A 22533-nucleotide genomic window follows, 5' to 3' on the forward strand; every position below is an offset into this window, starting at 1 on the left:
TTATCATCAGTTTTCTGGATTCAAAGCACATTGATAATATGGCTCCTTTTGAAAGTCCTCTATAATTTTCCAACCTTGGGTTTATTAAGTGAATTGTAAAAGAAAGACCACTTGTGTTAGAATCAGAAGATCTGGGTTTTAATTACAAGATTGCCAGTTTCTAGCTATGTGACCCTGGGCAAGAGCACAGTCTCTCCTCGTTGTTAAATGGAATATGATAAAGCGCTGCCTCACATAAAAAACTGTTTTGAAGAGCAAACAAGATAATGTATTCTCACCTTGTAAGCTATTAAATGCCATACGAAAGATAAGATACTGTTATTGAACTAAATTCATTAGACAGTATAATATAATCATTATAGACCTTTGAACTTATTAAATGGTAAAATGAGACACTGTACCTGTTGGCCCTCTAGATTTGAGGGTCCCAAAGCCTGTTGCACACAGAGTTACACTACTGCATCTGTTCCATGGAGCATGGAAATGTGGCTTGCCAGAAAGCGATACATAAAGCTCAGACTTTGCCTTCCAGACACAGACAGCGGGATTTAATTGATCAGGCAGTGGGAGGATTAATGCTTAGCCTAGGAGATGTTGAACATTTTTCTTTCAAGTGAAACTACAAGCCTGAGCAGAGTCACAGCGGGAGAAAGAACATAACCTTACAAGTTGTACAGGAGGACTCATGAACATGTTCAAGCCAGAAGCTTCCCTCAAAAGGGAGGAAAAAACCCCTCTGAATTAAAGCTCATTATATAAACTGCTTCAGAAACTGCCGTCAACTTCATGGACCTTAGCTCAGTTCTTAGTTCTTGTGATCTTTTCAAAGTCTGATCACCTTTCTTCAACTTTTTGCTTCAAATAAGCACAGTTCTTTTATCTTCCAACAAATTCAAATTTTAACTTGGAAATAAAGGCTATTTTCTCATAGATCTCTGGGATATCATGCAAGAAACAGTAGTGTTTAGTGTTTTACTTTTAAACATTTTGCCATTTTATGCTTACTAATGATTAGAAAGTCCCTTTGAGACTCAACGTTTTGGACTGTCCTTTCAAGTTACTTTTAAAGAATTTTGGGTAACTGCTACTGGATGCATGGTTAGGTTTGCCATTATTGTTTATTTCATGATTTTAACCTAAAAAAAAATGGGCCTGGATTAAGAGCTCCTCATTTTATCTATTCAAGATGTATAAAATGTTTATAGATGCAGTAGTAAGTTGAAAGAATCCATATTTGCCATTCACATATTTTCTGTGATACAAGCATAAGTGTAAGCTTTTGCAAATCTATTTTATTTTTGTCAGTATCTGTCATAATGCATCATGATATATTTTTTAGGGAATTTAAATTCCATCAGTTCTAAACTAAGTACTCTATTATATTCTCTTCTATTAGAACTAATGATTGTCATTTCCACAGTACACAGTAATTCCAAATTTGAAACCATAAGGAAACTTTATTTTGAGACAGGGTAAGAGCATAGGCTTGAGAGTTAAATGAGTGATCAACTCCCAGCTACATCTCTCTCTAGTTGAGTCATAATGGTCAAGTTATTCAAGCTTCTAAGCCTAATAGTACAATCCATATAGAGGTGTTGAGAGAAATAAATAAGGTACTTGCTTAGTTCAGTGCCATGCACATTGGAAAGAATCTAGTGAATGTTACCTACTGTTGTTAGCATCATTCATTGATCTGGGTACATGGGCAGAAAACTGGCAGCAGAGAGTGAAATGGGCAAATGCTTAGGCCCAATTCATCTGATGAATAATTTATGCCAGATAATTACACTAAAAGGTTTTGTGAAAATCTTAGATTGCTGCATTTGCCTTCTGGCTACATGGTTAACCTCTAACCCTGATCATTTATCATTTAGATTCTTATTAATACATGGATTAAATTAAGCACTTTTAAAGAAAGGCAATCCAATAAAAGGACAGGCAAAAGATATCCTTATATTTTAAATGACCAATTAATATATAAGGAGGCACACAACTTCATTCATCAACAGTGAAATGAAAAGTAAAACCATAATGAGATCTTACTATCTACCTATTAGACTAGCAAATGTTCAGAAGTCTGACTAAACTAAGCATTTAGAACTTTTGGTGAAGAACCTTAGTAGACTGCTAAAAGTAAACATTGATAAAACCATATTGGAAAACATTTTGTAGTATCTAGAAAAGAAGAAACTATTCACACCCCATAACCCTGCAATTTCACTCAGGGGTAATTAATTACCCTAGAAAAACTCATGCTAGGAACCCACAAACATCTAGATATTGTTTATATCAGCATCATTCTTAAAGCCCTAAACTGGAGATATTCCAAATGTCCATCTTCAGTTAGATGAATATTTTAAATGTGGTACAAGCATGCAATGGAATATTATGTAGTTGACAGAATGAACAAAATGTAACTCCATGCAGCATAAATGGCTCTGGTAAATAAGGTTTTAAAACAAGCAAAATGAAAGGTGGTAATACTACACTGCAAGCAGAAGTAGTCACCATGAAAGTGAAGACTGTGATTATCTTTCAAGGGAGAGAAAGGGATGTGATCAAGAAGGGACACTAGGAGTTGCTTCTGAGGATATGGCATTATATTTCTCCAGCACAATGGTAGTAGCATGAGTGTTTGCTTTAAAATTACTCATAATACCAAGTAGTTTGACTTATGCACTTTTTCTGGAATTTATGTTTCATTTTTATTTAACTTAAAATTAAATGCTGTCCAAAGGTTTTTGTTTTTGCAAGCTCTCAAGATACTGCTTCCATTGGGATAACCCCAAATTTCCTCCATAAGAAATTATCTTCTGAAGTGTGGGCTCTGCCTGGGGTGACATTCATAAGTATTCGTCTCTGAATTAGCCAAAGTATGGATGGGCCCTATTTCATTCTCATGGTTACTTGCATTTTGCCTTGCTAACTCCTATGTGTCATCCCATTTGGAATTTTTCCAATTGGTCTAAGGGAGGTTAGGACAAATTATTGTCCCTGGAAGGATGTGACAAATGTTAACCAGAGAACAAGCCCATAGTCTCTCCACAGCACTCATCCCTTGCTGCTATTATTCATAAGCACGTACCTCTGGGCTACAAAATGCTACAGATAGACTTGGTTCATCTTCCTGGAAAATCATTTAAAACTTCATTTTGCATTTAAAAATATAAATAAATTATGGGGTATAATGAAAATTCTTATAATTTATTTAATCACCCATATTACCATCATTTACAAAGGCTCTAACATTTTGATGAATTTCCATCCAGGGAAATATTGTTCTTAGTTTCTTTTGAAGTGTATTCTGTACCTACAAGTCAACACAAATATAGATTGTTTTCCTTTTTGTAACACAAAATGTAGCTTATTATGCACATTGTTCTGTACCCTGTTTTTTTTTAACTTAATACGTCTTAGAGATCTTTTCATATCAGTTCATGAAGAGCTTCTCTATTCTTTTTTTCAGCTACACAGTACTCCATGTTATAAATGTACAATATTATTTAACCAGTCACTTTTAATGGACTTGAGATTGTCTCCAGCCTTTTGCTATTGGAGTGCTGTCATGAAAAACCTTTACATTTATCATGTAAGGCTATGTGGAGCATAAAAATCCCAAAAATGGAATAGCTGAGTCAAATTTTTATATTTGCCCTCCATACTAATTTACATTCCCACCAGAAATGTGTGAAAGTCTCTATTTCTCCACAGCCTCATCAACAGACTGTATTATCAAGATTTTAGATTTTTACCCACTAAAGTTAAAAATACATTTCTTTTATTAGGAATGGGGTTGAATTTTTTTCATAGTTTGAATCATTTTTATTTACATTTTATAATCAGCCATTTACTGTATCATAAAGAATTTCTTATGTCATTAAACATGTTTCTACAATTTGATGTGAACATATATGTGTGTATGCATATGTAAATAATAGTTTTTTAAACTAATCTCCTTCTTTGAAAATTGATTATTCTAGTGATTTCCCTTAGCTGACTACTAAGACAAAACAGCAAACTTCATAAGCAGGCTGCTTCTAGCTACATCCCTAGATCCCTGCAGGGACAGCTTCAATGTCTTCTGCCATCCACTGTTTATGTCTACAATCTGCAGTTATGGAATGTTATTCTAACATTCATGAAACTGGAGACTTGAGTTCATTATTAATATAGTATTATCATAGTTCGTGATTGAGTCCTGCCATAATTTTAGCAACTTGGCAGCTGTGACTGCTCTCGTGAAACTGTGACACTACCTAGGAAGTCCTATAATGGTAGAGTGATTGACTGGTGAGGAAGAAAAATTTCACGGGTAACCAAAAGTAACTCTTCCCGATGGAGAAAAAAAGCACAGTAAAAGACAAATTAAAGTATAAAGAAGAAATATTTGGCTCTGCAAAATGCAAATTCAGCAGCTTTCAAAATTATTTGGATCCAAGCCCACTCTTGAGGATGCTATCCAGGCTGTCAAGTTGCCGTGGCCCTGGAAGGTTATGGGGTAATACCCCTGAGGACAAGGAAGATGAATGAGCCAATATTTCTTTATCAGAGGGCTCACCAATACGGCCAAGTAAAAGTCTGTAATAAGGATGAAAAATGAGAAATACATCCCAAAGAATGAGATTTAGGCAGCCTGGGGAATTTCAGCTTCCCTGAATCATTTATTAATATTGGTCATATGTCATTTTCTGTTAATTAAACTTCTTTGTACATAACTTTGTGGTAAAGTTTTAGCATGAAGTAAGATGTGCTTATCTGAATTACAAATATTACCAATAGTCCTGGGAAAGGAAACTATGTCAGAAAACAGCATCACTCATGACTATAATTACCTGGAGATTTTGTGGAAGTGTACATGAATGTGGATATATTAACTCTAATATAATTCTTTTATTTTTTATAAATTTATTCATTTTATTTATTTATTTTTGGCTGCATTGGGTCTTCATTGTTGCTCTCGGGCTTTCTCTAGTTGTGGCAACTGGGGGCTACTCTTCGTTGCAGTGCACAGGCTTCTCATTGTGGTAGCTTCTTTTCTTGCAGAGCATGGGCTCTAGGTGCATGGGCTTCAGTAGTTGTGGCATGAAAGCTCAGTAGTTGTGGCACACGGGTTTAGTTGCTCTGTGGCATGTGGGATCTTCCAAGACTAGGTCTCCAAGCCGTGTCCCCTGCATTGGCAGGCAGATTCTTTTTTTTTAAACATCTTTATTGGAGTATAATTGCTTTACAATGTTGTGTTAGTTTCTGCTGTATAGCAAAGTGAATCAGCTATACATATACATATATCCCCTCCCTCTTGCGTCTCCCTCCCATCTTCCCTATCCCACTCCTATAGGTGGTCACAAAGCACTGAGCTAATATCCCTGTGCTATGCAGCTGCTTTCCACTAGCTATCTATTTTACATTTGATAGTGTATATATGTAACTGCCACTCTCTCACTTCGTCCCACCTTCCCCCTCCCTGTGTCCTCAAGTCCATTCTCTACGTCTGGCAGGTGGATTTTTAACCACTGCACCACCAGAGAGGTCCTCTAATATAATTCTTTATTAGTACCAATTGTAACAGAAGACTGTCTTTATTTATAGCATTTTGTCTTTTGTATGTCATGTCCCATCATCTTAGTTGAAATATTTACATTTATACATATCCTTTAGTTTCATTAATAATAATGAAAATTAAAAATCAACTAACTGGTGGAGAATAAGAAGGAAAAAAGAATATTAGAAAAAGTACCTGCAGTTTACTTCCCCAATTTTCCACATTCTTCATTATTTCACAAATAAAAAACAAGTGTGGATCCTTTACCAAGCTGCTCCAGGCCTTGCCAAAAGGGTGTCAGCATATTTGTGGTTCCAGGACTGTTTATGCTAGCTTCTATGATTAATCTCCTCCCTGACACCCACTACATTTATATAGCCCAGCACTCCTAGTATTGTCACTGCTGTTGATGGAAAGCAGTTAAACTGATAAGGAAAAATGCATTGATATTTCAGGGGGAAATGGTTGCATAAAAGCAAGTGTTTAACCCTGACTCTCGGACAAAATAGTTACAGTAAATAAAGTAAAAAAAAGGAGAAGGAGAAGGAAAATCCTACATTAATGCAGAAACTAGGAAGGTTGCCATAAAAATGCCAGAAATTTCACTACATTTCTGGTAGATATTGCACAGATAGAGACAAAGAGAAGGCAGTAGCTACCATGGGAAGTCATGTGCAATACATATGGCAACCCCTAATTTGGAGGTGAAAGTGTAAGCCTGAAAAAGATGGGACTACCAAATTTGGGATTCCTTTGTGCTGTCATGTTAAATTTCCAGAGATACCTGAACTTACTGAAAGAGAAAACACAACCAGGCCTGAAAGTGTAATTGAATGTAAGATTAAATGGACAATTTTCTACAAAACTGTAAATCACATTAATGCAGCTTGAGAGGGGAAGAATGAAAATACTGTTCAAGAGTTACGTTTCATTAGGTCTCATTTGTTTATTTTTGTTTTTATTTCCATTAGTCTAGGAGATGGATCAAAAAGGATCTTCCTGTGATTTATGTCAAAGAGTATTCTGCTTATGTTTTCCTCTAAGAGTTTTACAGTGCCTGGTCTTACACTTGGGTTTCTAATCCATTTTGAGCTTATTTTTGTGTATGGTGTTAGAGAGGGTTCTAATTTCACTCTTTTACATGTAGCTGTCCAGTTTTCCCAACACCACTTATTGAAGAGACTGCCTTTTCTCCATTGTATATCTTTGCCTCCTTTCTCATAGTTTAGTTGACCATAGGTGCTTGGGTTTATCTCTGGGCTTTCTATCCTATTCCATTGATCTATGCTTCTCTTTTTGTGCCAGTACCATATTTTCTTGATTACTGTAGCTTTGTAGTATAGTCTGAAGTCAGGGAGTCTGATTCCTCCAGCTCCATTTGTTTCCCTGAAGACTGCTTTGGCTATTTGGGGCCTTTTGTGTCTCCATACAAATTTTAAGATTTTTTTTGTTTTAGTTCTTTAAAAAAATGCCATTGGTAATTTGATAGGGATTGAATTGAATCTGTAGATTGCTTTGGGTAGTATAGTCATTTTCACAATATTGATTCTTCCAATCCAAGAACATGGTATATCTCTCCATCTGTTTTGTTCTTAGTTTCTTGTGAGCTTTCCAAAATTCCTTTCTGCTTATCAAAAAGGGTTTGACTATATATTCTAATTGTCTCCTTTCTTAACACAAAGTGTCATATATGACATACCATATTCTTGTTTTTTCCACTTACAGTTTAACTTAGATATCCTTTCCCCTTAATATTGAGCAAATAGTCTCATTTTTTTCTTTACAGCTGCATAGTATTACTTTGTATAGAAAAAACATAACTTATTACCTGGCATGATATTGATTTATATTTGGATTGCTCCTAGTGTTTTGCTATTTCAAATAATATTGTAATGAATAGGCTCCACTCTGATAATTTTTCAGTAAAGAAACCTGATGGTTTCGTTTAAACCTTGTGTTTCCCCAATTTACTTGATCATAGAATCCTTCTTTTGATTAACCCCTGATAACATCTCACAGAAATATTGTCCATAATATATATTCTGATGAAACTCTGCACTAATCATAAAAATGTGTTTCTTTCTCACATCTTAAAATGAATATAAATTCCAAATATATTGGAAAGGAGTGAAAACTTTCAAAAAATAACACTCAAGACAAAACTAAAATGAAAGAGATGGTTGGTTTGAGTATAAACATAGATATAGATACAGGTATAGATATATTTGTTAAATACTGAATGCCAGGAAACTCCATGAGAGAGTTTGGCAAATGACAAAGCGAGGGAAAAAAACCCACAATGTATGAGACAAACCACTGATGTAATTAACATAGAGGAGACCTGAGCACCTGTGGTTGGAGCACCAAGTCCAAACCACTGGACTAACAGAGATCTTCAGGTCCCAGGAATATTAGTCAGTGTGAGCTCTCCCAGAAGCCCTCATGTTGGCAATGAGACCTGCCTCCATCCAACTGCCTGCAAACTCCAGTGGTGGAGGCCTCAGACCAAACAATCAGCAAGACAGGAACACAGCCCCACCCATCAAAAAAATGAGATGACCAGAAAACATGTTACAGATGAAGGATTAAGGTAAAAACCTACAAGAGCAAATAAATGAAGAGGAAATAGGCAACATAACTGAAAAAGAATTCAGAGTAACAATAGTAAAGATGATCCAAATAGAAATAGAAATGGAGGCATGGATTGAGAAAATAAAAGAAATGTTTAACAAGGACCTACAAGAACTAAAGAACAAACAAACAGTGACGAACAACACAATAACTGAAATGAAAAATACACTAGAAGGAATCAATAGCAGAATAACTGAGGCAGAAGAATAGATAGGTGAACTGGAGGACAGAATGGTGAAAATAACTGCCATGGAATGGAATAAAGAAAAAAGACTGAAAAGAAATGAGAACATTCTCAGAGACCTCTGGGACAAATTAAATTCACCAAAATTCGAATTTTAGGGGTCCCAGAAGAAAAAGAGAAAAAGATAGGGTCTGAGAAAATATTTGAAGAGATTATAGTCAAAAACTTCCCTGACATGGGAAAGGAAATAGCCACACAGGTCCAGGAAACACAGTCCCGTACAGCATAAACCCAAGAAGAAACACACTAAGACACATATTAATCAAACTAAAAAACAAATATTCATATTCAAGGAAAAAATATTAAAAGCATCAAGAGAAAAGCAACAAATAATATAAAAGAGAATTCCGATAAGGTTATCAGCTGATTTTTCAGCAGAAACTCTGTAGGATCGAAGGGAGTGCCAAGATATATTTAAAGTGATGAAAGGCAAAATCCTACAACAAAGATTACTCTACCCAGCAAGGATCTCACTCAGATTCAACAGAGAAATGTAAAGCTTTACAGACAAGCAAAAGCTAAGAGAATTCAGCACCACCAAACCAACTTTCCAACAAATGCTAAAGGAGCTTCTCTAAGTGGGAAACACAAGAGAAGAATGGGCCTACAAAAACAAACCCTGAACCAGAACCAGCAGCAGCATCACCTGGGAACTTGTTATAAATGCAGATTCTCAGACTTACCTCAGGCATGCTAAGTTGGAAACTGGGTGGGGCCCAGAGTGGGGCCTAGCCCTCCATATTTGTATAAGCCCTCTAGGTGATTCTGAGGCTAGTTTAAGTTTGAGAACCACTGGTACAAGGTAAGGAGTACCTGTGACTTGACTGCAGTATTCTCCCATCACATCCCTGATTCCAAAAAGATGCTCAGCACTCTGAGGGAAAGACCCCACAAAGCTCAGTTAACATGTTTTTATCACCAAGTAAGTATTGGTCTTCAAAAGGGAGGGCTGTTCTTACAGATAGAAGAAGTAGATGCAACCTGCACGTTCTCAGGGTCTCCCTGACACCATAGTCTCTAAACATTTTGATTTCAAGCAGTATCCATACAGCAATCAGGAAGAGGGACTGAGATCAGGTAGGAAACCAGTATGCAGTCACTGCTGCGGTGACTAGAGAACTGAGGCTCCCAAGAAGTCTTCCAGATGAGACAATCAAAGTGAACATTGAAAGTCTGGTAAGACTGGAACAGCCTGTCTGCATTGAACAGCCTGTCTGCACAGAAGAGCCTGTCTGCACGGAACAGCCTGTATGCACAGAACAGCCTATCTGCATGGAACAACCTATCTGTACATAACAGCTTGCACTAAACACCCTGCTTTGCTGAATCTGTGGCTTGTTACTTTAAGAACTCTTCAAGTTTCTTCAAGTTGCAAATTTTAGCATTCAGAGGAGGCAGAATAAGTGGTAAAACTGTGGGGCTTTGCAAAGAAGTGATTGAAAACAAACTATTGATAAAGGAGAAATTGAGTGAATAAGTGGGTTTTCCTTTTTGGAAAAAAATATTGCAGAAAATAAGCATAAATAGTAGAAGAAAATATCACTGGGTGACTAGAGCTAATCAATGAATTTGGTAAAGTTGCAGGATACAAAATTAATGCACAGAAATCTCTTGCATTCCTATACACTAAGAATGAAAGATCAGAAAGAGAAATTAAGGAAATAATCACATTCACCATTGAAACAAAAAGAATAAAATACCTAGGAATAAACCTACCTAAGGAGGTAAAATACCTGTACTCAGAAAACTATAAGACACTGATGAAAGAAATCAAAGATGACACAAACAGATGGAGAGATATACCATGTTCTTGGATTGGAAGAATCAATATTGTGAAAATGATTTTACTACCCAAAGCAATCTACACATTCAATTCAATCCCTATCGAACTACCGGGGGCATTTTTTACAGAACTAGAACAAAAAAAAATCTTAAAATTTGTATGGAGACAAATAACCCTGAATAGTCAAAGCAGTCTTGAGGGGAAAAAAAACGGAGGTGGAGGAGTCAGACTCCTTGACTTCAGACTATACTACAAAGCTACAGTAATCAAGAAAATATGGTATTGGCACAAAAACAGAAATATAGATCAGTGTAACAGGATAGAAAGACCAGAGATAAACCCACGCACCTATGGTAAACTAATCTATGGCAAAGGAGGCAAGGATACACAATGGAGAAAAGACAGTCTCTTCAATAAGTGGTGTTGGGAAAACTGGACAGCTACATGTAAAAGAATGAAATTAGAACCCTCCCTGACACCATACACAAAAATAAACTCAAAATGGATGTAAATGTAAGACCAGACACTATAAAAATCTTAGAGGAAAACATAGGCAGAACACTCTTTGACATAAATCACAGCACGATCTTTTTTGATCCACCTCCTAGAGTAATGGAAGTAAAAACAAAAATAAACAAATGGGACCTAATGAAACTTAAATGCTTTTGCACAGCCAAGGAAACTACAAACAAGATGAAAAGAAAACCCTCAGAATGGGAGAAAATATTTGCAAATGAATCAATGGACAAAGGATTAATCTCTAAAATATATAAATAGCTCATGCAGCTCAATATTAATAAAACAAATAACCCAATCAAAAAATGGGCAGAAGAAATAAATAGACATTTCTCCAAAGAAGACATACAGATGGCCAAGAAGCACGTGAAAAGCTGTTCAACATCACTAATTATTAGAGAAATGCAAATCAAAACCACAATGAGGTATCACCTCACACCAGTCAGAATGGGCATCATCAGAAAATCTACAAAGAACAAATGCTGGAGAGGGTGTGGAGAAAAGAGGGCCCTCTTGCACTGTTGGTGGGAATATAAATTGATACAGCCACTATGGAGAACAGTATGGAGGTTCCTTTAAAAACTAAAAATAGAATTACCATATGACCCCGCAATCCCACTACTGGGCATATACCTAGAGAAAACCATAATTCAAAAAAACACATGCCCCCTGATGTTCATTGCAGCACTATTTACAATAGCCAGGTCATGGAAGCAACCTAAATGCCCATCGACAGAGGAATGGATAAAGAAGATTTGGTACATATATACAATGGAATATCACTCAGTCATAAAAAGGAATGAAATTGGGTCACGTGTAGAGACGTGGATGGATCTAGAGACTGTCATACAGAGTGAAGTAAGTGAGAAAGCGAAAAACAAATATTGTATATTAACTTATATATGTGGAGCCTAGAAAAATGGTACAGATGAACCGGTTTGCAGGGCAGAAATAGAGACACAGTGTAGAGAAGAAACATATGGACACAGAGGGGGAAAAGTGGTGGTGGTGATGGTGGTGGTTGGGTGAATTGGGAGATTGGGATTGACATGTATACACTAATATGTATAAAATAGATAATTAATAAGAACCTACTCTATAAAAAAATAAATAAAATTAAATTTAAAAATTAAAATATATATATATCACTGGGTGACTTTTCTCCAGTGACAAGAAGCTGGCTCTGTGGTCACAGTCCTGCGTTCTACTCTCAGCTCCTCATTTTACCAGCTGTGAATTTCAGAAAGTTAATTAAATTCTAAGCTTTGGTTTCCTTATCTACAAAATGGGATTATGATAGTATCTACCTAATCATTTGTTTTGAGGATTAAAGAAGATAATGCCAGTAAAGTGCATGGCACTGTGCTCTTCACTCAATAAAGTCTAACTTCCAGTTCAGCTATTAATACTATCATTAATGTTATTATGAACACAGTGACCTAGAGTAAACCCCTTAAAATATTAGCTGTTCTTCTTCTTCTTCTTCTTCTTCTTCTTCTTATTATTATTATTATTATTATTATTATTATTATTACTATTATTATTATTATTATTATCAGGAATGCTGAGGCTTTGCATTAAACTCACATCAGAGGGAAAGGCCTATAACTAGCCAGACATGCCAAGGACCATCTGAGAAAAAATACTCTTTCTCAAAATTCAAATAACTTACTAAAATGTCCAACTTACAATGAGCTTCATCTTAAACAGAATAGGATAAGTTGTGCTGTTGTAAGAAACCTCAAAATCTGTTGTTTAACACTGCAAAGGTTTGTTTCTTTCTCATATTCCAATCAGACTCAAATCATTTGGTATCTGTACTCCAAGTGGTAATTCAGAGACCCAGACAGCTTCCATCTGGAGATATATATTTAAGGACCAGGCCTAGAAGTAGCTTAAACTTTGTGGCTCTCACCTACTGATCCTTATTCTAGGATAAGTCTTATCTCTCTCCAAGATAATTATGCTTATATCCGTGAAGCCATTTGTCATTTAGGATAGATTGTCTCATTAACCATGACGATGGTTCTCATCTGAATGTACTAGTTAGTCTATGTCCCTGCACCAAAATTGACCCTAAGTTTAAATCTGACAAGTATGTATTGAGCAGTAAAATCACCTCCTTTATTCTAGAGAATATACTTCCATTAATGCAGCCTTAGATTGCATTTCCTCTTTGGAGGGAGAGGTAAGCAATACTGAACTTAACATCAACTAAAATTGCCATAGATATACAACAGATTCAGTTCCCTCTGATCAGTGTTTGTTCTTCTCTTTTCATTCTGAATAGGAATCTCCATTATGGAAAATGTCCATAAGAAAAACATAAGTTGAAGAGATTTGCTTTCTCTACTTTATCCATTAACATATCATCCATCCATCCAATGCAGGCGGCTAGCCTTATCATCAAAGCTTATTAATGGCAAATGCTGAGAAATGTAACCGTCAAGGCTTGACCAACCCTATTATTTCTTGAACTGACCCCTTCCATCCACCTTGTTGCAGGTACCACATCTGTGTGACTGTGTTGATCTACTTCCTGCCCCTGCTGGTGATAGGTTATGCATACACTGTAGTGGGCATCACACTGTGGGCCAGCGAGATCCCTGGGGACTCCTCTGACCGGTACCACGAGCAAGTCTCTGCCAAGCGCAAGGTGAGCAAAGGGCAAGCAGCACTTAACCCACCCTGGCATACGTGACAGACCGGCAAGCTTATGAGCCCCAGAGCCTCAGGAGACCCAGAGGCAGCAGGCACAAAACTTCCCTGGGTCCTGGGAACAATAGAAGGGAGTGGAGGAAAGAGGAGGGAAGAGATCTTTCTTCAATGTTTTCGTAACCTAGGCCTGCCTGTACAGGTATAAGCCACCTCACTCTCGCCTTAAGGCTAATTGAAAACTGTCAAGTCATTAAAACACAAACACACATATTTAACTACAAAAGGATGAAGATATATTCAGTTCTCTTTTATGATTAAAATTTGACAAAATAGTACATTTACTTGGTTCAAACATCAAAAAGTACTAAAAGAAACAAAATTATGGTGATGGAGAACAGACTAGGAGTTGCCAGGATTAGTACTGCGGGAAGAGTCTGTCTACAAAGGGATAGCATGAGTGAGTTTCTTTCTGATGATGGAGCAGCTATGTATCCTGATTGCTGTGGGTTTTTCACTTATCTCTGCATATGATACAATTTCATAGAACTATACAGTAAAAAAAAATGCATGTAAAAACTGGCAAAATCCAAATGCAGTCTGGTAATAGTATTGCACTATCATCAGTTTCCTGATTTTGATCATGTGGCATAGTTATGTAAGATGATATCATTGGGAGAAGCTGTGTGATGGGTACCTGGGAACTCTCTGACCTATTTTTGCAACTTCTTGGGAGTCTTAAATTATTCGAAAATTAAAAGTCAAAAAATATATTGAGTCTTACCATGAAAGGGCTCCCTCCTTTCTAGGTCCTCCATCTACACAGTTCCCAAATGTGTATGCACGCACACACACACACACACACACACTATGATAACCACAGTTGTTGTTAATCCTTTCAGATACTGTAATGCATTTATAAGCCAAATAAATATATATTCTTTTCTTTCTTACACAAATAGTAAATACACGTTGTTCTTCCTCTCATTTTTATATTTAACAATATCCACAAAATCTTCAAAAATCAATATAGAAAGAGATTTCTCATTCTTTATTTTTCTCTTTTGGTACTTCTTTGCATAGTATTTCATTGTGTGGACGCTAGATAGCTTTTCTTTTTTATTGAAATATAGTTGACTTACAATAGTATGTTAATTTCAGGTGTATTACATAATGATTTGACATTTGCATCCACTAGCACCACAATAATTCTAGTAACCATCTGTCCCCATACAAAGTTAGTAAAATATTACCGACCATATTCTTTATGCTGCTTATTACATCCCCATGACTTATTTAAGGTTTGCACCCCTTAATCCCCTTCACCCATTTCACCCACCTGCCCATCCCCCTTCTTTCTGGCAACCACCCTTTTATTCTCTACATCTTTATGAGTCTGCTTTTGTTTTGTTTGTTTCTTTGTTTTGCTTTTTAGATTCCACATATAAGTGAGATCATGTGATATTTGACTTTCTCTTAGGATAGTACCCTCTATATTCATCCATGTTGTCCCAAATGACAAGATTTTTTAATGTCTGGGTAATATTCCATTGTGTGTGTGTGTGTGTGTGTGTGTGTGTGTGTGTGTGTGTATATATATATATATATATATATATATATATATATATAATATATTTTTATATCCATTCCTCTATCAATGGACATTTAGGTTGCTTCCATATCTGGGCTATTGTAAATAATGCTCCTATAAACATCAGGGTGCATGTATCTTTTCAAAGTGTTTTTGTTTCCTTTGGATAAATACCCAGGGGTGTAGTTGCTGGATCATACGGTAGTTCTATTTTCAATTTGTTGAGGAATCTCCATACTGTTTTCCAGAGTGGCTGCACCAATTTACATTTCCACCAACAGTTTACAAAGGCTCATTTTTCTCCACATCCTTGCCAATGCTTGTTATCTGCTGTCTTTGTGATATAGCCATTCTGACATGTGTGAAGTGATATCTCATTGTGGTTTTGGTTTGATGAGTGATGTTGGGCATCTTTACATGTGCCTTTTGGCCAACTGTATGCCTTATTTGGAAAAACATCTCTTCAGGTCCCTGCCATTTTTTAATGCAGTTGTTTGGTTTTTTTGATGTTGAGTTATAGTAGTTCTTTGTATAGTTTAGATATTAATCCCCTATCAGATATATTATTTGCAAATATTCAGTAAGCTGCCTTTTTGTTTTGTTTATAGTTTCCTTCACTGTGCAAAAGCTTTTCACTTTGATGTAGTCCCATTTGTTAATATTAGCTCTTGTTTCTCTTGTCTGAGGAGACAAATAAAAAAAAATGCTAAGACCAGTGTCAAAAAGGGTGCTTTCTGTTTTCTTCTAGAAGTTTTGTGGTTTCAGGTCTTCCATTTAAGTTTTTAATCCAGTTTGAATTTATTTTTATATATGATGTGAGAATGTAATCCAGTTTTTTTTTTTTTTTTTTTTTGCATGTAGCAGTCAACTTTTCCCAACATGGTTTTTTGAAGAGGCTGTATTTTCCCCACTATAATTCTTGCCTCCTTTCTCATAGATTAATTGACCATATGGGTGTGGGTTTATTTCTGGGATCTCTATTCTGTTCTTTTGAGCTCTGTGTCTGTTTTGTGCCAGTACCATATTATTTTGATTACTGTAGCTTTTAGTATGTTTTTGAAATCAAGAGCATAATGCCTCCAGCTTTGTTCTTCTTTCTCAAGATTGTTATGGCTATTTGGGGTATTTTGTGTTTCTGTATAAGTTTTAGAATTATTTGTTGTAGTTCTGTGAAATTGCCTTTGGTATTTTGATAGATTGCATTGAATCTGTAGGTTGTCTTGGGTAGTATGGTCATTTTAACAATATTAATTCTTCCAATCTGTGAGCATGCTATATCTTGGTTTTTGCTTGTGTCCCCTTCAATTTATTTTATCAGTGCCTTATGGTTTTCCAAGTACAAGTTGTCTACCTCCTTGGTTAGGTTTATTCTTAGGTATTTTATTCTTTTTGATGCAATTGTAAATGGGACTGTTTTCTTAATTTCTCCTTCTGATATTTCAGTGTTAGTATATAGAAATGCAACAGATTTCTGTATATTAATTTTGTATCCTGAAACTTTATTGAATTTGTTTATTAGTTTTAATGGGTTTTGGTGGCTTCCTTAGGATATTCAATGTATAGTATCCTGTCATCTGCAAACAGTGACAGTTTGACTTCTTCCTTTCTAATTTGGATATCTTTTATTTCTTTTTCTTGTCTGATTGATTTGAATAGAACTCCCAATACTATATTGAATAAAAGGAGTGAGAGTGGGCAACGTTTTCTTGTTCCTGATCTTAAGGAAATGCTTTCACCTTTTCACCACTAAGTATGATGTTAGCTATGGGTTTGTCATATATGGCCTTTATATGTTGAGGTATGTTCCCTCTATACCTACTTTGTTGAGAGTTTTTGTCATAAAAAGATACTGAATTTTGTCAAAAGTTTTTTCTGTATCTATGAAAATGATCATATGATTTTTATTCTTCAATTTGTTAGTGTGATGTAACACATTGACTAATTTGCTGATGTTGAAACATCCTTGCATCCCAGGCACAAATTCCACTCAATCATGGTGTATGATCCTTTTAATGTATTGTTGAATTCTGTTTGCTAATATTTTGTTGAGGATTTTGCATCCATGTTCATCAGTTATATTGGTCTGTAATGTACTTATTGCCATTTTGTTAATTGTTTTCTGGTTGTTTTTATAGTTTTTTCTTCTCTCTTTTTTGTTCTCTTACCTTGTGGTTTAATGTCTGCCTTTAATGTTATGTTTGGATTCCTTTCTATTTTTTTCATGTGCATCTTTTAGAGATTTTTTGGTTTGTGGTTACCATGAGGTTTATATATAGCAAACTATATATACATACACATGTGATTTATATTTTTTATTTTTGGCTGCGTTGGGTCTTCATTGCTATGCGCAGACTTTCTCTAGTTGCGGGTTGTGGGGGTTACTCTTCGTTGTGGTGTGAGGGCTTCTCACTGTGGTGGCTTCTCTTGTGGAGCACAGGCTCTAGGTGTGCAGGCTTCAGTAGTTGTGGCATGCGAACTCAGTAGTTGTGGCTCACGGGTTCTAGAGTGCAGGCTCAGTAGTTGTGGTGCATGGGCACTGTGGCATGTGGGATCTTCCCAGACCAGGGCTCGAACCTGTGTCCCCCACATTGTCAGGCAGATTCTTAACCACTGCACCAAAGGGAAGTCCCACATGTGATTATTTTTAAGTTGGTGACCACTTAAGTCTGAACACATTCTAACCACCCTTCATTTTTATTTGCCTCCCCCTCACATTTAATGTTTTTGACATCATATTTTACATCTTTTTGTTTTGTGTATCCCTTAACTACTTATTGTGGATATAGATGATTTTACTACTTTTGTCTTTAATCTTCCTACTAGCTTTATAAGTGGTTGATCTACTATCTTTATTGTATGTTTGCTTTAACCAATGAGATTTTTCCTCTCATAATTTTCATATTTCTGGTTGTGGTCTTTTCTTTTCCCCTTAGAGAAGTCCCTTTAACATTTCTCGTTAAGCCAGTTTAGCGGTGCTAAATTCTTTTAGCTGTTGCTTGTCTTAAAATTTTTATCTCTCCTTCAAATCTGAATGATAGCCTTGCCAGATAGAGTATTCTTGGTTGCATGTTTTATCCTTTCATCACTTTGAATATATGGTGCCACTCCCTTCTGGCCTGCAAAATTTCTACTGAAAAGTCAGCTGACAGTCTTATGGGAGTTCCCATATATGTAACTATTTGTTTCCTCTTGCTGCTCTTAATATTCTCTCTTTATCTTTAATATATGCCATATTAATATAATGTGTATTGGTGTGGGCTGCTTTGGGTTCATCTTGTTTGGGACTCTTTGTGCTTCTTGGACATGGATGTCTGTTCCCTTTCCCAGACTGGGGAACTTTTCAGCTATTATTCCTTCAAATAAGTTCTTTGATGCTTTCTCTCTCTCTTATCCTTCTTGGACCCCTATGATGCAAATATTTGTACACTTTGGTTGTCCCAGAGGTCTCTTAAACTACACTCACTTTTTGTTAATTATTTTCTTTTTTAATTTTTTGTTCTGCTTGGGTGTCTCCCAGTTTGCCGATCCACTCCTCTGTATCACCTAATCCACTGTAGATTCCTTCTAGTGAATTTTTAATTGCAGTTATTGTTTTCTTCAGCTCTGTTTGGTTCTTCTTTATATTTTCTAATTTTATTTAAATTCTCATTGTGTTTATCCATTCTTCTCTCAAGTTCATTGAGCATATTTATTATCATTACTTTGAAATCTTTTTCAAATAGCTTGTTTATCTCCACCTCATTTAGTTATTTTTCTGAGGTTTTGTCTTATGCCTTTGTTGAGAACATATTCCTCTGTCTCCTCAAATTGTGTGTATTTATTTCTCTGTGCTTATTTCTGTGCATTAGGTAAGTTGGTTACATGTTCTGATCTTGGAGAAGTGGCCTTGTGTTGGAACTGTCCTGTGGGGCCCAGCAGTACACTCTCCTCTGATCAACAGAGCTATATGCTCTAGGTGTGCCACCTATGTGTGCTGTGTGGGCCGTTCTGTTGTGGTGGGACTACTGTGGGCATGCTGGTAGGTGAGGCTGGCCCCCAGCCCAGCTCACTGCCGACCCTGCCTTGTGACTGTTGGCCCACTGGTGCACAGGGCCAGGTCCTGGGGCAGCTGGCTGTGGGTCTATGAGGGCCCTGGGGCTGGTACCAGCCCACTGGTGGGTGGGTAACCTCCCAGAGCTGATAGGCTAGAAGAAGAACTCCAAAATGACATTTGCCAAAACCAGTGTCCTCATGGTAGAATGCGCTCCCTAAAATGGCTGCCACTGGTGTTTTTGTCCCCAGGGATGTTCCCAATTGCCTCCTTCTTCTCCAGGAGGCTCTTCAGGGTCAGCAAGTGGGTCTGGCTCAGGCTCCTCTCAAATCACTGCCTCTGTGCTGAGACTCAGAGCATGTGAGATTTTTTGTGGACTCTTTAAGAGCAGAATCTCTGTTTCCTACAGCTCTCTAGTCCTCCTGTGTGCAAGCCCTGCTGGCCTTCAAAGCAAGAGATTCTGAGGGTTTGTCTTCCCAGTGCAGGACCCCCTAGCTGGGGAACCTGATGTAGGGCTCAGACCTCTTGCTCCTTGGGGAGGACCTCTGCAATTGTGATCATCCTTCCATTTGGGGGTGACTTCCCCAGGGGTATGGGTCTTGACTATACTGCACCTCTGTCCCCCCTATCCATCTCATTGTGATTCCTTATTTATATCTTTAGTTCAAGAAAATCTTTTCTGCTAGTCTTCAAGTCGTTCTCATTAATAGCTGCTCTGTAACTAGTTGGTGTGCCCATGGGAGGAGGTGAGCTCAGTGTCTTCCTACTCCACTATCTTGGCCACACCTCTCTTAGGTCATTTTTTCTCTGAAGGTTTCTTGGGAATAAAAAGGAATGGGTTATATCACCCAGTATTCATAAAACCATGTTATTAATATCCCCTTTAAACATCTGACACTCCCTTGCTGCAGCTGTCCAAATCCCACCCCTTCTCTTTCCCTCTCCCTGAGTCTTCACACGTAGAAGCCTGCTCTGGTTCATTGCCCCTTTCCCTCTGCTGCTTCCTCCCCATTCCTGGGTCTTTTCCTCCTGAACACCCATTCCCCTTTGCCCATTAATCTGGTCTCCCTTGGCTTCTCCAGTCATTGCCCAGAAGTATGGTATAACACAGAAGTTCTCAAACATGAGTGCACATCAGAATAATCAGAAGGGCTTGTCAAAGTCTGAATTCTGGGACCCACACACTCAAACTTTTTGATTCAGTTAGCCTGGAAGGGGGTCCAAGAATTTGCATTTCTGACAAGTACTCAAGTTATGGTTATGTTGCTGGTCCTGGGGCCACCCTCTGAGAATCACTGACATAATCAATGTCCTTTGGTACCACATACAAATGGTCCTTCCTCCACCTTGAAAGGTGTTATTATAATTACTTTACACTCCATATCACACTGTGCACAGTCAGAAGGAAGGATAAGAGAGAAAATAACCATGAGAAAGGTAGGATGTGCTGGTGGTCTCACCTGTCTCACCCTCTTGCCAGGTGGTTAAGATGATGATTGTTGTTGTATGCACCTTTGCCATCTGCTGGTTGCCCTTCCACATCTTCTTCCTCCTGCCTTACATCAACCCTGATCTCTACCTGGAGAAGTTTATTCAGCAGGTTTACCTGGCCATCATGTGGCTGGCCATGAGCTCTACAATGTACAACCCCATCATCTACTGCTGCCTCAATGACAGGTAAGAACCCCATCCCCCATACTCTCTCCAGGACAAGAAACTAATCATCACACTGTTCAATCCCTGCTGACTGAACCATGTGATGATTAGTTCTCTGTAGTCTTTACCACTCCCTCTTGTCTTACAGCTGGCTTTCCTCATTTAGGTTGGCTACTTGGGGACTACAAAGACAAATTGTCTTCTTGTCACCATGCAGGAATATGAGCCCTGAGGAGACTTCTTTTTCTTTTCCAAGATGAACCAGAAATCCATGCTTTTATGTGAAATCTTCTGACTTTTAAACACTCGTTACTAAGTCAGTAGTAGAGGGTGAGGTGCAGGGGCAGATAAAAAATCCTCTGTGATTAATATATATAAAGCAGGTTGCAAGCTGGATCAAGTTCAGGAATTGCTCAATCTGTTCTATGGATTCCATGCACAGAGTGCTGTCCATGCAGACAGAGAGAAAGAGAATCAGAGAGAGAGAGAGTCAGAGAGTGATAGTGAGAGAGAGACTGAGACAGAACAAGAGAGAAAGAGAGAGATTGACGTCCCTAGAATAATTATCCACCACATGGCATCTTCTCCCTTCTCTGGTCTCTCATTTTCTTCTTCCCATCCCATCATAAAATCTGGGCAGCTTTGTCCAGTTTCTTCCAGCACTTCCAGCAGGACAGAGTAAGCAAAAAGAAGTCAGAGCCTCAAAGGCCTGATTCTGCCTTTACTTGGCCACAGGGGCCAGGAGAGCCTTCCCTGAAGTGGAAGCCAACCTCAGAAAAGTAAGAGAAGGGAGAGCCATCTAGAATGGTGTTCAGCAATAGGGAATTCACCACTGTGTGCAGAGTCCCCAAGAGGCAGCTGGTATGCCATGGTGGCAGTTCACTCATCTGGAGCACCATCTCAGCCTCTGTGAAAAAGGAGGCAGGAGAAGGAGGGGAGGGGGAGGGGAAAAAGCCTTGTCGCATTTATAGCCAACAGTTATCAGCCTATAATGTGCCTTCTCTGAATGAGACACTCAGGTGTTATGAATTTGGGGACAGATATTCCCTGGGACTTGTCCAAATGGTCTTGTTTGTCTAACTCATGGATTTATCTTTCTTCTAGGAGCCTCATAACATGCCTAAACATTTCTAAGTTTAATCTCCCAAAAGCTGATTCTGAAGGGACATGATTGGCAGAAAGTCAGTGGGCTACTTGAAGGAAAGGACTGAGTCTTGACACAGTATTGTGCATATAGTAAACACTTGGTGAATGTTTTTACTGATGTTGAACTGACCCAAAATCAGCTGACCCTGAACCAGTGGAGGCAGCATATTTTAACAGCCACCCTAAGTACAGACATGCATTTCACATGAACTTGGGTTCTAGTCCTGGATTTGACCTTGATCACTGGCCTTTGAATCTTTTTACCCTTAGCATCTTCAGCTGTCAATTAATTTAAAAAATAATAACACAGTGTCTCATTTGGGTATGTCCACGTATTAAAGAGCTACCACAATGGTGGGAATACCCTCTGAAAGCAGGCCATACTCAAGGATTACCTCTCCTTCCACTCTCTCTTCAGGTTCCGTCTGGGCTTCAAGCAAGCCTTTCGGTGCTGCCCTTTCATTAGTGCTGGTGACTATGAGGGGCTCGAAATGAAATCCACTAGGTACCTCCAGACGCAGAGCAGTGTGTATAAAGTCAGCCGCCTGGAGACCACTGTCTCCACAGTGGTGGGAGCCCATGAGGAAGACCTGGAGGAAGGCCCCAAGGCCATGCCCTCATCCCTGGACAAGACCTCCAATGACTCCTCTCGCAGCGACTCTAAGACCATGATGGAGAACTTCAGCTTCTACTCCAACATGCTCTCCTAGACTACAGGGCCTTCAGTAGGCGCAGTCACCTT

The 22533-nt window shown here is 37.9% G+C and overlaps 1 protein-coding gene across 1 annotated transcript in view; it reads left to right on the forward strand.

Annotated features, from left to right (window-relative positions):
* The window catches only part of TACR1 (tachykinin receptor 1), a gene marked incomplete at both ends in the record, with an annotated part of 98439 nt that extends 75938 nt beyond the window's left edge, over positions 1–22501 (forward strand). Inside the window, 3 exons of the mRNA XM_079721192.1 lie at positions 13219–13369; positions 20470–20666; positions 22210–22501. Coding sequence (XP_079577318.1) covers positions 13219–13369; positions 20470–20666; positions 22210–22501 — 640 coding nt within the window. The remainder of the gene's footprint in view (positions 1–13218; positions 13370–20469; positions 20667–22209) is intronic.
* Between the last annotated feature and the right edge of the window lie 32 nt (positions 22502–22533).

Source organism: Hyperoodon ampullatus (genome assembly GCF_949752795.1).
Source record: "Hyperoodon ampullatus genome assembly, chromosome: 15".
In the NCBI taxonomy this organism is placed as follows: domain Eukaryota; kingdom Metazoa; phylum Chordata; class Mammalia; order Artiodactyla; family Ziphiidae; genus Hyperoodon; species Hyperoodon ampullatus.